Source organism: Lagopus leucura, unplaced genomic scaffold (assembly GCF_019238085.1).
Source record: "Lagopus leucura isolate 7727_CA_CO unplaced genomic scaffold, USGS_WTPT01 Super-Scaffold_100015, whole genome shotgun sequence".
NCBI classification, from domain to species: Eukaryota; Metazoa; Chordata; class Aves; order Galliformes; family Phasianidae; genus Lagopus; species Lagopus leucura.
Window position 1 is genome coordinate 16,228,273 of NW_024962269.1, and position 14,450 is coordinate 16,242,722.

At 42.2% G+C, this 14,450-nt stretch overlaps 2 protein-coding genes across 2 annotated transcripts in view; both read left to right on the forward strand.

Annotated features, from left to right (window-relative positions):
- IQCH (IQ motif containing H) overlaps positions 1-5,436 on the forward strand; it is a 58,058-nt gene extending 52,622 nt beyond the window's left edge. Inside the window, exons 18-21 of the mRNA XM_042876096.1 lie at positions 1,002-1,127; positions 2,516-2,577; positions 3,822-3,930; positions 5,190-5,436. Of these exons, the coding sequence (XP_042732030.1) occupies positions 1,002-1,127; positions 2,516-2,577; positions 3,822-3,930; positions 5,190-5,291 (399 nt within the window). The 3' untranslated portion in view covers positions 5,292-5,436. The remainder of the gene's footprint in view (positions 1-1,001; positions 1,128-2,515; positions 2,578-3,821; positions 3,931-5,189) is intronic.
- Positions 5,437-9,418: 3,982 nt separating this feature from the next.
- On the forward strand, positions 9,419-11,834 carry CUNH15orf61 (chromosome unknown C15orf61 homolog). Its single transcript, XM_042876029.1, has 2 exons — positions 9,419-9,757; positions 11,127-11,834. The coding sequence occupies exons 1-2, from the start codon at positions 9,427-9,429 to the stop codon at positions 11,252-11,254; spliced, it is 459 nt and encodes a 152-aa protein (XP_042731963.1). The 5' UTR covers positions 9,419-9,426; the 3' UTR covers positions 11,255-11,834.
- The last annotated feature ends 2,616 nt before the right edge of the window (positions 11,835-14,450 follow it).

Consider the following 14,450-nt stretch of genomic DNA (forward strand, 5'->3'; position numbering starts at 1 on the left):
CTACTGTAATTATGTACAAAACCAATCACTCATTATAGTTAGGATACATTATCTTCTAGACAGATGAGGCTAAATAAGCAACACATTAATAATTCATACTGCAGTTCATTATGCATGTGTATGCATGCTTTGTAGCTGAAATAAGCACCTCATCAACCTGATGCCAACCCTTAAACAATAGTTCTGTGTTATTGCAGCCACATTCAAGTTTACGCTTGTTAAACTGCTACTTGGATTATTTTATCAAGCATTCATTTATTTGTGGTCCCCTACTGCAGAGAACAGATTTTGGAAGCTCCTTTTTTAAGTTAATGACTTGAGCAATGGGTGTTATTAATTCTCAGAATATTATAAACATGATTAATTTTCAGGCAGAGATGTATTATATAAGGATTTCAACTATGTCAACTTAAATGAGTCACTGTCAAAGCAAATATTATTTTGGAGAAAATACTGTAAATTACACGCTTCAATGTGCAGCATCCCCACTCCGAACAGAGAGTCCAGCATTCAAAAGAACATTACAGAAAAGCCTTCCCTGGTTTAGGAGAACATCTCTATCAAGTCCTGTGCAACGCACCGTTTCTATTCTCTAGACTCAAGCACTGATTGAGCTTGAACTCAAATGCTGTGCTGACTTTCCTGCATAGCACAGACCCACTGGTACCAGTTGAGCAGCTCCCTGGAGTCACGGAGCTTGGGCGAGCACTTACAGGGAAAAGATCACATGCTCAGTCTTGAAGAAATGCACTTGAAATGTCACTGATTCTCTAATTCTGTACACAGGTTTGTGTACAGTGTAAGGTGAGGATTTAATTTCGCCACATGGAAATGCCTCTGTGCAGTAGACATTGTTACAAACAGGAATTCCTCCAGAAGGAATCAGCGGCCCGAGCTCATGCTTACACTAGTGAAACTGAGGGGAATTATTTAGATAGAATCATCTTAGTTTCTGATATAAAATGGCATGAAAACAGAGAAACTTGTGCTGTTCTCTCCAGCCTTCTCCAGGAAGGAGCCGCTATGCAGTAGCAAGCAGTCAGCTGAGGCACTCCAGTCTTTCAGTCATCTACTACAGTGTTCTCCTGCAGATGTGTAAAGCTCATGGGATTGGATTTGACCTCCAGGTAAGAAGACTATAAGTCACGATATTCATTCTGTATAATTTTTGTATGTAACTTCTCACATTGTGAAACCATTTGGAAAAAGGTAAAGTTGAAGTATATGGGTGAGCGTAATATAAAGTGTTCTGCTGAGCTAGCTCCTTGCTGTGTGTTTAGACTGGAGTTATGTTCAAGAGGACTTATAAGAATTCATCACCATTAATTTTATTTTAAATTGTTATCATGATGCTAACTAATGAACTCTAAGTTGAGTGAAAGTCTTCACCTGTTGCTGCAGAAATTACTCTGGTATTACGACCAACCCCTGGTAGCTTTCTTCATCTGGGATATGAGTCTTGAAAAAGCACAGTACTGAGATGTCTGTTGCTTTGGCTTCTGTCTGGAAGGAGCCAAGGATGAAGAGTGCTACCACGTGTCTAAGTTGCACACCAGAGAGTGAGACACTGCTCTCCTGGAGACTACAGAGAGAACGCTCTCCTGGCTGGTTTATTTGCACAGCAGTGTGGGCAAACAGGATTGTAGCCGTCAGCCGGGGCTGTGCTTGGGCTTAGGACAACACTGGCACAGGGTTTTCACAACAGCACTTGGCCTAACAAGGCCGTTTCACTTGTATGTGTACACATACTGTAAAATACACCTCCAGAGGCAAAGAGGTCAGGTGACAAGGGAGAACAGGAGAGGCATGAAGAAATGAAAATGCAGTCTGCTAGGAAAGGAAGTGCTTAAGGCTTATGAACAGAATTATACAAGGAAAATAATAAAGTTTAAGGAATGTAGAGGGTATTAGGTAGGACAGAAGAGCAGGCAAGAGATTTCAGATGCAGGGCACAGGGTTTCATTGGGAAACACAGAGTGTTTTGTGTTTTCTCAGTATAAATTCTCCCCAGGAATGGCACCTGTTCATGAGCCCTCTCATGGTGCCATGTGACAGCTGTTGCCAGTGCAGCCATGAGTCTCGGGCCCATGATGAACCAGAGCAGAGGTTAACAAAGTTCAGCCCGGTGTTTATCAGAACAAAATTTAAGAACAGGAAAATCTAAACTTTTTCACCATCTAAATGAAAGCAAGGATAAAGCTTTTAGAGGTTAACTTGTCTCTTGATAATAAAAATTGTCTCTTTACACAGTTATAAGGTTCTTATGACCATCTCTTGTTGCACTAGAACAGAAGTATTTCCTACTGAATGGACTTTGATGTGTGTATTCTTTTTAGATGGAGTTAATATATTGTATTCTCTACAATAATTAGAGCATTAATCTACTTAACTGAGCAATAATCCATTGCACACAATTCCAAACTTCTTAGACATGATGATCTACTGTCCAATGTATTTGTTATAATTATCACTACGTTAGGAATAATTAAAGCAGATTTGTCTTTCTATTTCACAGGAAAAACAGGGAACTGTTTTTATATTGTATGACGATCAGCAGCGATGCAGATTGGGAATGATGTAAGTAAACACTGTCAGTGATGCAGACTGATAAGCAGCTGGGAACACAGCTGATCTGAAAAGAGAGGCACCACAGTGTGTGCTGGCTTGGGTGCTAACAAAAGTCATGCAGAAAACAAACAAGTGTAGTGACTTTGGTACTTTCGCACCTCTGAGAGTTGATCTGGCTCAATAACTCAGCTGAAAGCTGTCTTTCATTGGATTAATTTTCCTTGAGGCTAAAACAGAATGAGTGCAGAGACAGGTAGATAGCAAGTATGGGAGTTATGCAAGATAAATGTGGAGAAACTGAAGACAAGATCACTGGTAAACTGTCCTTTTAGGAGTCTGCGAGCTGTTGGAGGTTGTTGAGGTTGTCCCCACCTGAGGGATTTCACTTTAATTATTAGCCACGTGCCTCGGAAAATAGAGCCCGTATGTTAGAGATACTGCATCCTGCCTACATTCTTTCTGACTCCTTTAGGATAATACTTCAGAAGTTGCTCCCCTTGGTGAAAAACACCACCACCTCCTGCATCACCAGCTTGGGTTGCCAGTTGTAATAATAAATTAGTAAGAACGCTGTCATGTATTTGCCATATATTCTGATCCTAGATTGTCTTCCACTAGTTTTCCAGTGCAATTTCAGTATCTTAATGTGGAATTTTCAAGGATATAATGTGATAGGGCATCACCAACATACCTAAAGCATCTGTATAACCCACTTTGCTACACTGGAGATCTACTGTCAGCTCCAGTGAGCAAACGAGGAGCACTGTTCTTCAGAGTGATATCCTATTCCTGACAGTGTGTCTGTAGCACTGAGAACCCAAATCCTCACAGGGTAACGTTTGTACTTCTAAGAAGGATACAGCAATCTAAGAAATGCAGACACTGCTGAAATGCCTTTTAGATGTCTTTCACAAATTGTAGGCAGAATTAACAGTCCTTCACAACTAATCCAGGTATTTAAAGTGTTCTGATGTTTCACTCCTAACTCAACGACTGTCTTTTACTTGGAATAACTGAAACCTTACTGCTTACCTCTGCTGTTGATTAATAAAAATTATTTATTACACAAATCCTTTCTGTTGACAAGTTAAAATGGAGCCTCATCTTTCATATCTCCCTGAAGATTGCCACCTTGTGAGATTGAAAATCCTCATTAAATTCCATCACCAGACAGGCACAAATGAGAGGGCGATTGTTTTTAAGCATGTGAAGGGAATCATTGGTAAACTCATTTGTTTGGATATCATTAACAGAACAATCGGAGAGGATCTCCAGGGGGTCCTCATGACCTTTGCTCGCAATCTCTTCATCATCCATCAAGAAATATCAGCACCTAATATGCAAGGCGAGACCAATTTTAAGGTGAGGTGTTAATTAACTAACGATCCTGGTTAATTTCTGCACGAGGGCTGAAAATACCTCATGCTGTATCATAAACAAGTGCTAAAGCATTCCTTTCTTATTGCTCGCAGTATGTATTTTACAGTGCCTAGGTCAATACAGTCAGTCTCCCAAGGAACCTGTTAGTTAAATTTAAGTTTGAAACTTTTTCTTTGAGAAGAGGCATCCTGCAGCTTGAAGTCATTTACAATGCAGTGCTCCTGATTTTCCCTCGTAAGAAGCAAAGGAGTTATTGGCGCTGCTTCAGACAGTTCTGTCTCAATTGTCTATTTTGTCTTAAGGAAACATCATCAAAGCAGGAATTTTAAATTAGAAACAAGCTTCTCGTTTTTAATTGCTCCTTAGATTATTAACTCTGATTTAAGCAGGCAGACTCACAGCACTCAGTTTGTTACTTCACATCCTTCAACTTTGGTTCCGTTCATTTTTGCCATTGCTTTTGTTCCCCGTGTTTCTCTGCCCTTTCGGTCTGCCCACACTGCCCACCCCCGTGTGCCAGAGGATGCGCTCAGGAGCTGCCCGTGGAGGCAGGACCAAGTGCTGAGGCTTGGCACGCTGGCACCGTTCCCCAGGAGTGCCTCTGAAGCTCCTTTGTGACAACCCGGCTGCCAAAAAGAGCCTTCTGGAGGCAGTTCTTGTGCTAAACTATGCGACCTTTAACTTCACAAAGTTTCTGAGATTTTGTCTGTAAGCATTTTGTAGAAAGGTGGAGGGGAGCACCGTGTTTCGGATTCACACTGAAGTCACATCACATCACTTGTCAGACCGTTTCCAGTGTTACCTCTGACAGTATTTTCCTCTGATAAGCAGACTGTGAAATGAGAGCTTTCGAGAAGATATAATTAAATTTCATCCTGTTTCAGAAAAACAAAATATACATTCTTTTTTTCAATCTGAGGGAGCCAAAAGCAGCCACTGAAGAAAAATATCACAGGGAAATCGTCACAGTGAATTAACACTGATTTACATCTGTGAAATAAAGCACCTGTTAGCTGATTAGAAATACAAAGTGCAAGGAAATGTATTTTTATTTCTCAAAGTTTTGTACATACTTTATATTATTGTAGCAGACTCAAAGTAATAGTAAATTTACTTGCTGCATCCTCTCCTATGGAACACTTTTTACCTTTTGGAAGCAAGTAGAACCAGCTGTGCATTTTGGCTGCTAGATTTCATTATAATGTCCATTAAATAACTTGCATTCCTTGAATCTGTTACAGATGGCAATTCAGGATATTGAAGCAATTCTAGGAGTTACAGCAGAAAACAAACTGAAATTGAAAGAAGAGCATCCTTCAAAAGCAGATGCTCTGAAAGAATAGTTAACAGAAGATGTTTAAGTGCTCTTTATGCTTCTGGAAATGCTTTCTCATCTGTAAGAACAGGTTTGGTTTTCCTTCTGTGCTGGCATGTGAATATAACCTGGGACAATAAGTATCCATGACTTTTGAATACAGTAATCACAGAAATAGCCCTTATTTCACAAAATAAACTATTCAAAAACAGAGAATCATAGTAAATGTCCCTAATATTCATATGGCGAGTCCTGAAATATAGTATTTGTTTTTAAAACCTTATTAATAGAATCTTGGACTCTAAAGGAGAGATGATGTACTCTGACCTGCAGGCCACATATATATTTATATATATATATATATATATATATTTATACTTTCACCAAGCCTACAGCTTAAATGGTCTTTCTGTATCCTCATGAGCTATCTTCAAAGATAGGTTCATGGAGGCAGACAGTCCACTGCACATCCCTAGCTATTTCCCCCACTGGTGAACTGTCCTTAGTCTTAAAGCCATTGCCTCACACTTAGTCTGAATTTGCTTGACTTCAGCTTCCAGGGTTGGATCTCGTTACGCTCCTGTTTGAGAAAATGAGGAACTGTTTGGTGTAAAATGACACATTTCTGTGGAACAAACCTTTCTGTTCCTAGAATCAAAAATCCTAAGTGAGATTTGCTTTGCTAACGCTCCCATAGAAGCGGTGTACCCAGACCTCATGAAGTATTCCAGTAATTTTGTTTTTGGTGTGATAAAATGAAAATGCCATTCTCTGCTTTTTAATGCTTCCCTGCATGTATGTAGAGGTACCATCCTACGTCAGTCTCTATATCAGATCACCAGACCATTCCTGATTGAACATAGTCCTGGGATCCCAAACACCCCTTTTGGACCTGCTGTTTACTAAAACACAGGCTTCCAATATAGGAGTAAGTCCTGGGTTCTTCTACCTGTAAACAATTTACTTTATTGCTTTCTTATCCAGAAGTCCAGCATCTCAGGTTCCTCTTTAGAACCAAATGTCTTTATTGCTATCATTCCTGTATTTTATTATCTACAAGCTTTTGCAGCAGTTATTTTATACTCAGTTTCAAATTATGAAAAATAATAGTAATAACATTGATGCAACAGCAGATTCTGAGAATCAGGTTTGTACTATAATTCCCAGTATGCTGTGACTTTTGCAGACCTCTTCATCAGATGCGTTCTGTATTTCAGATACTGCTGACTTTTTCATCAGAATTACTGTGTGTTGTTACATTGAGAACAACTGCTACATTTGTACCTTTGTCCATCAGATCCGTAACCTTATCCCAAAAGAAAACGCGTTCTAAATTGTACTGTAGAAGAGCTCATCTTTCTCCCTTGGATGCTTATTATTGTACTATGCATGGCAAATAGATCTGGACTTAGTACCCAAAGCCTCAGGCAAAATCAGTTTTAAGACAAGTTATGAATGTGAGCAAGCAATGAGAGACGGGCATCTACTTTTTCCAGTGCCTCTGAGTCTTTGACCTCCCAGCTTCACACACAGCCTTTTGTGTTAACATTTTTCTCTTCTTACTTAGTCACAAGTCATTCCTTGCAGATGGGTTTCAACTAAAAATCTAAGCATATTTTTGTTCAATTCTTGTTTGTTCTTGTACCTTTTCTGACATCATCTCAATGTTGTCTTGTTTTTTTCCACATAAATTTTACACAAATTTTTGTAATGTGAAATTTAGCCAGCGAACGTCCTCCGTACAAGTTTTTGTGGTTCGTAATGAAAACAACATAGGTCTTTTTGGCTGTGGAAAGTATAGCAGTGATCTCTCACTTGCCAAGAAATACATAGAAAAAAAGAAAAAAGCAGAAATCTGCGCTAGGAGGTATAGAAGAACACAACAGTATCAGCCTAGGAGTCAGCTAGTTTCTTAAGGGTTAAGGAAAATTAAGCTTTGATCCAAGCCAGAACAACATAAGGTCTGAGAGGCTCATTAGTTCACTGGCACTTAATAGACTTCAGTATCCTAGGAGTAAATGAAACCTGCACTTCCTTATGTCTTTGTTCTATTCTGACAAAAGACAACTGTACCTGTTTTTGCAGAGGACAAGTGATCTGAAAGTTCCCATGGTGAGAGAGAGCTCTCAGTATGTGCAAAGTGTGAAATGTATTTCGAGGAAAAAAGTTTTTAATTACTATTAACACTTCTGAGTGTTGAGCTGATGGATGGATTGAAAATGCTTCACAGTCTCTCACATTCAACTCCCATGCTGCTGGTGCCAAAAGTGTATTTTTTTTTAATACAACAGCTATAAACTGAAATCATCATCTTCCAAAAAGAAGTCAGAAATATAGCTAGTGTTCTACTGTTCTGACTATGGAAATATTTGCTTCCATGCCCAGAGTTCTTGAACCATAGCAGGAATTTTAGCAGTATTTGGAATAGGATCTAGACTAGGAAGAAACACAGCAAGTGGGAAATGTGGGAATCAAGAGATAAAAGATGACCCAGGCATAGCTGCTCATCAGCAATTGCCAAAGAATTCTGCAGCTGATGACAGCAAGAGCCCAGGCTGGTTCCCCAGCTGCAAGGTGCAGAGGAATGCCTGTGGAAGAACAGGAGGGGCAGTGGGGCTGGGCATCAGCTGCAGAAGACAGACAATTAAAATAAAGGTATCATGCTTTCAGTGGGCGATGGCTGCAAATGAAGACACGCGTTCAGTTGATAGCATTTCATGAATCTCAACGGCTTTTTAAAATGACGTCTGTGTTAATCATGGTTGTGCAAGAACTGACAGACTGTAGCCTATGTTCTCTCCCCACCAGTATGCAAAATGCACAAAGCACCAACCTGCCTCACATCTGTATGAAGTCCCGTCACCTCCATGCACAGTGCTGTTCCTGTCCTGTAGGGTGTTCCTCAGACCTTGGACATTGAAGCAGTGCATGTCATGGCCATCGTGTGTTTCTGTGGCTCTTGCTGTTGGCTTTGATGTTAACGATAACTCAGCTGCTGTGTGCTACTCTGTAGTTTGCTTGGGAATACTCCTTGCTGTAGAAGCTCTGCTTCTTTGCATTGACTACACAAACATCTGGAGCTGGAGAGTGCACTTCAGCAGCAGAGGTGAGCAACAGATGGGAGATCTTTCCTAACGTCCCATTTCCTTTAAAAAATCTGGTCTTTAAAAAGTAAGTTCAGGAGAATTTGCAGCTAAAAAGTAACAAATCCCTGGAAATGTAAGACGTAAAAATGGCACCACCAGAACTGCCTGACTACACCAGAATCCAACGCGCACAGAAACCTTATTGTGAAGCTAAATGTTAATGGAAGTCTTTTGACAGCATGCTCCATGCTAGTTCCATCTTCACCTTTAAGGAACAGTCATTCTGGTCCTGATTCCTGAGTACTGTCGAGCAGGCAGTGTTTTGCTGTGCACTGGAAGATGCAGGGGTCCTTCACCCCATGTGCAGGCCATGTTGTCTCAGCGAGGATACAGCCGCGTTCGCTCAGTCAGCAAGAAGTTCTGCTGCTGGAACTGAAGAATTCTCCCTTTGTTTATTTGTAGCAGCAAAGTATCTTGAAATAACTCCAAGGACCCGTGATGAGGTTTGCTGGCTGGATAGGCAGTGTATGCTCACTGGGTCCCTCACACACTGTATCACAGCTCTGCCCTTCACCTCAGCTCCCACCTCTCCCATCCTTGGCCTCTGCTGCTGCTAATAAAGATAGATCCCAAAGGGAGTTCTATGCTCTATTAATTATGGGAGGTGAGTTTGATGATTATTAATTACTGGTCCCACAGACATACTGCGCATTGCAGTAAATAAACAGGGCGCGTTGTTGGTGGTAACTCAGAATAGCTCAATGGTTTAAGACTGCTGAGTGTGAGATATTCTCTGTAATTATTTAAAGGAAAAATCTGTCGCTCTTCTGTACAATTTTCCTCCAGCAGAACGGCTGGCAGTTCAAACCCCGGCTTTTATTGAGCTACTCGTACAACCGGACACCGCGCGTCTCACGCCGCTCCTCACAGCGCTGCAGCGCGCCGCCCCTCAGCGCCTTTTCCCGCCCAAAGGTCGGAGCGCCGCGCGCCGCCGGCACATGCGCGGGAAACGCGCCCGCCTCGCGCACGCGCGCCGGCCGTGCCCGCCGGAGAGAGCGGGGCGGGGCGGCCCGCGGGATGCAGGCGCTGAGGCGGCTGCACGAGGCGGCGGTGGGGTTGCTGCTGTGGGGGAGAGAGGCGTCGGCCCGCCCTGACGCCTCGGAAGTGCTGAGCCAGCACCTGCGGCGGCGCGGCCTGCCCTACTGGACGTCGTACTGCGTTAAGTACAGCGCGGTGCGCAACGACCAGTTCGGCCTCTCGCACTTCAACTGGCGCGTGGACGGCGCCAACTACCACGTCCTGCGCACCGGCTGCTTTCCCTTCATCAAGTACCACTGCTCCCGCGCCGCCCCGCAGGACCTGGCGCTGCAGAACGCCGCCTTCACCGCCCTCAAGGTGCTCAACGCCGGTGAGTGCGCGGCGCCCGGCCCCGCCGCCCTTCGTCCCCCACTCCCTCCTCCCCCCCGCCGCCCACAGCCTCGGGGTCGCGCCCTCCGGCGGTGACCGCGGCCCGGTGCTGCCTTCCCGCTCCGTGACCGCGGCTCCGAGCGCTACCCCAACGCTGTGGGGCGGACGCTGCACCCGCGGGGCCGCGCTTGTCGCTCTGAGATCCCGCGGCGTCGCTCGTCTTGCCGCCCTCTGAGCGGGCGCTGCGCTTGAAGCGTGGCGGTTCGTTTCTCAGGAAGGACTGAGCTGATGGCCGCTGCTTGCGGTGGGCCGTGCGGGCTGATCCGAGCTGCTCCGTGCTTTTAAATAACCGGAATGGGCACCGCCACATCTTTCAAAACGTGTGTTTTAAAGTGATGTTTTCTATGTGTGTTGAAATATACGGATATGTATCAAGGCTTTGTCTACGAATGCAACACTGCCAGCGTTTAAATACTATCTCCATCGATTCCTTGTTTTTGTATTTAATTTAAAGAGAAATTCTTCTTTACTTTGCACGCCCTCAGTAACTTCTTGCTCCTCATCTTCTCCCCTTTTTACCACGCGTAGTGAGAAAACAGCTACCGAGATTTATTTTTTTTCCTGTAGTAACTTTTCATCTGATTTTATCCCCCCCACAGCCAGACCTTTCTCTCTTGCAGCTGCTGTGCATGTGCCATACTGAAATGATGGGTGAGCATGGCTGAAATGTCAGCCCATCGCTACTGAGAATCTAGTTGAAGCATTTAGGTAACTCAGAGTACATTGAATTCAGTGCTCTGTCTTACTGAATTGGAGTCCCAAATCCGTCTCCATTTTTTTTATCCTGTATTAGGTGAAATATTGTTGTCTGTAGCAGGTTGTCATTCAGCAGTGTTAAAAACGATGGCGGTGTTTGTAGTTGTAACTGCTGAGCTCATTTTTCCCCCAAGCAGCTTCTCATTGATCTGTTCAGTCAGCGCCAGTTCTTCCTGCTTCCATCTCCCCTCGCACCTAGCAAGACTCAGCTGGTGTCTGGGTGGGTGTCTTTGTGGGTGTGTATTTGGATTTTTTTTTAAATCAGAAGAAAGTAGACTTTGTAGACTTCACATTTCACTGCTTCCATCCCATTTTCTTCTGTTGTATACTGCTTTTCTCAAGCTGCCTCCTGAGTCTTGTTTCTTTCACACACAAGGAGCATAGCGTGCACTGACACCTCTTGTAAGCGTTTCAGTAAGGGCAGAATGTTATTAGCACTGCTTTCCAGGAATGCTTTTCCTCTATTTAATATCAGAATTCTTTACTGTTAATCATCAGACTTAATTTTCCTGGCTTGCTGTCTTTGTATGTAACGTGTTTTTGTCTTTTCATAGGCATCCCAACCTTACTATATGGAATTGGCTCCTGGTTCTTTGTCAGTGTCACAGAGACTGTTCACACCAGTCGTGGCCCGGTTACTATTTATTTTCTAAATAAAGAAGATGAAGGCGCAATGTACTGAAATGGTGTCCTCAAGTACTGTCAGTTGCTGGGTTTCCATGTTACAGCTGCTACAAGTATCTGCTCCCCATGCCTAAAGAGAACTGAAGGCAGCTCTCTGTTTTTATACAGTGTATTCTTTCACTTAACACTGTGTCTTCAGGAAGCTTCCTGGAATTTTTTGGCAATAGGCTTGTTCTTGGAGAGGATAGTGGAGTTGAAAAAGTAGAAGCTTTGGGAGAAGAACTAGTATCTCTGAGAGTGTTAGAATGTACTGAAGTCAGTGACTGGAACTGTTCAAGAGGCTTCTAATAATTTAAAAAGGTACATCTACCAATGTGGGCAAGGAGGCTGTGAATCCATGAGTCTTCTCAGGCTGTCTCTGAAAGCACTAAGCTGCTTAAATCTCAACTGGTTGGTGTTTTGAAATGTGTTAGTGGTTACGGTTGTGAGAGGGTTTGGATGAATCCATGGCACTGACTGCTAGCGGTACCGCAAGGCTTTCTAGAAGAAATACCTCTCAGAAGTTTAGAAAAAAAGTAAAAATGGCTGTATGTATCACATTTCTTTAAGTGGTATTTAAATAAAGTATCTAAAATGTGCTTCATGGTGGTTTTGTTTTTTATTTTATAATATTTCAATTCTGGGTACATGCGTTGTATTTCTTGTCTTTTGGTTGGTTTATAGGCAAGTAATAAAGCTAAAGTAATGTAAGATAGTGCTGGGGACTAAATCTTTACAAATTGCTGATATTTTTAATTGATGCAGAAGAATGAAAAGAGCACAACCCTCATTACTGTCCAAGGATCTCTCCAGCTGTAGGTGAGGACATGCAAAGATAAAGGTGGGAAGACTTAAATTCAGCTGGAAACATGGGCCAAAAAAAAAAAAAAAAAAAAAAAAAAAAAAAAAAAAAAAGGTTATAGGGAATTATTTGGAGACTGGAAAGTATAGGATTAATGGATTAAAAGTTCAAAGAGAAGTGCCTGTACAGGTTATATTACTGGTGCTTAATTTTAATGCCAGCAGGTAATGCTATCTACTCCAAATGCTGAGTCCAGTGATGGAAGTCGATGATTCCAGTTTTCATAATAGGAAGATAAATGTGAAATGAGTAGATGCTGCTTTGGGAGGGTAATCACTATTCCTAAATAAATTATTGCCGAGCTATAGCTACAATATAATGTAATTTAAATACTTTTTTTTACTTAATTCCGGATAATGGAACTGTTCCCCACTTAATGAAGCAGTACAATTTTCTAAAAGCAACACTAAGTAATGCTTTAATCAGCAAAGCGCTCACACTGTTGTATTTAATCTTGGTGAATACTCTTGACACGAGTTAAATGGGTCTCAGTGATGAAGAAACAGTATGACAAGAAACCTCATTAATAGTAAAAATGACTGTTAGTGTTATTCTAGAACTGCTTCTCACTGTATTGGAGAAAGTTAAATAACTGCAGCTCATAAGTTTAGAGTCAAATACTGCTCATTCATTGCTGCGGATCTCGTCAATATCCTGCTGTAAAGGTTTAGTCTCAACACGAGGTTGATAAAATGGTTTTTAATTACCAGACTATAAATACAGCTCTTTATTGGAGTTGCACCTCCACTCACTGCAGCGTGTTTGATTTCTGATAATGTGTACTGCTGACTTTGCTTACCTGTTTTTCAATAACTGCAGGCAACGTGACTCCTTGTCCATACGGTGATGGGCAAGTCTCCTTAGAGAACGTCTTTGACAAACTACCCTATTGATTACTGCAATTCTGTGCTGCTTGCAGCATTAAATAGAGACTTGATTTCTTGTTCAATGATCTCACTGTGTAACAATTAAGCAAATGTAATATTTTCTTGTATTACATGAAAATCAATAGACCTCTTGCTCTTATGAAGCTGATCGTGCTAAAGGATGAACTAGAAGATGTCTGAGGGCAGAGTGCAAATATAGCATCGTTCATTCGTTTCGCTAAGGCTTGTGTGTGACTTGCTGCACTACCTGAAATGGCAAATATGCTAGAAGGGATAACAGCAATCACTGAATTACAAAATCGCTGTCAGATATGAATACTTACCTACTTCACTGCCTTGCGGTCTCTTTTTGCTGTAAGTGGCAGCTTCTTAGTATCTTTTGTTATTACTTATCTTGAGCTCTGACCTGAATGCAGGGCAGAAACGTCAGTGGCCTGGACTGGTACCATCTTGTCTAAAATCTCTGCTAGTCTCTGAGGAGCACAGGAATGGCAACAAGGACAGACGCGCTAGCAGTGCTGCGATGGCTCAGCACTCAGCCAAGCCCTTTCCCTTTCATCTTTCTGACCCTCATTGCCAGGAACTCTTCATAGCTGTTGGCTCCTATAGGGACAATCCTGGATGAGAGGAACGGGGCCTCCTCTTGTGGAGAAGTCCAAGAGTGTCCTTGAAGTGGGCTTTAAAGATGAGCAGTTTGTTCAGAGGCTGATGGATGTGTGCATGTAACACCTAACTGCTCTCTCTTGCCTCTGCGACCTTTGGGGTCGTCTTGTAAGCACAAGGCTTCAGGAGGCCAACTTGTAGGGAACCAGGCTTTGTGAATTCCTCCCGTCCAGGCTAGTTTTCTTCTTGTTTGACTTAACGTGCTTCTTTTTCTGTGTATTATATTATGCATGTGTTATGTGTGCAACGTACGCTGCAGACAATTTTTTTTTTGTGCAGATGATTGAATTACGAAGTGACCCTTATAACTTTATGTGAATTTGATCTGCTCCACTTCCATCTGAAACAAAGTGTAGTTTATCTTGTAACTCTTGCCTTAATTATCTCTGCTGTATTCAAGGATGATGTTTAAATGAGTGAGAGATGACAGGAAAAGGCAGAGAGCTTTGTTTCACCGCACTTAACAACTACTTCAGATAAATGGAACCTTACTGTAAGCCCAGCAGATCAGGTAGCTGCTTCTTGTAGCAGTCCTTTTAAACAGTAATGACGACTGGGGGCATCTTAACCTAAACGAGCGCTTAGCGTTACATCTTACCTAGGTCAGTGGTTTCAGGTATCCGAGTTAAACTGTGCTACTGTAAATTAATGGAAAATGTAACCGCGCTTTGCTGAAAGATCAATGTCCAATAAAGGCTGCACAATCAAATCTTGTTGCAATGATTGAGCTCCTTAATTGCCTTTCAAAGATAAGGTGGTAATCAACATAGGTTTAACTGATCTTTTTTACCAGTTCAATTACA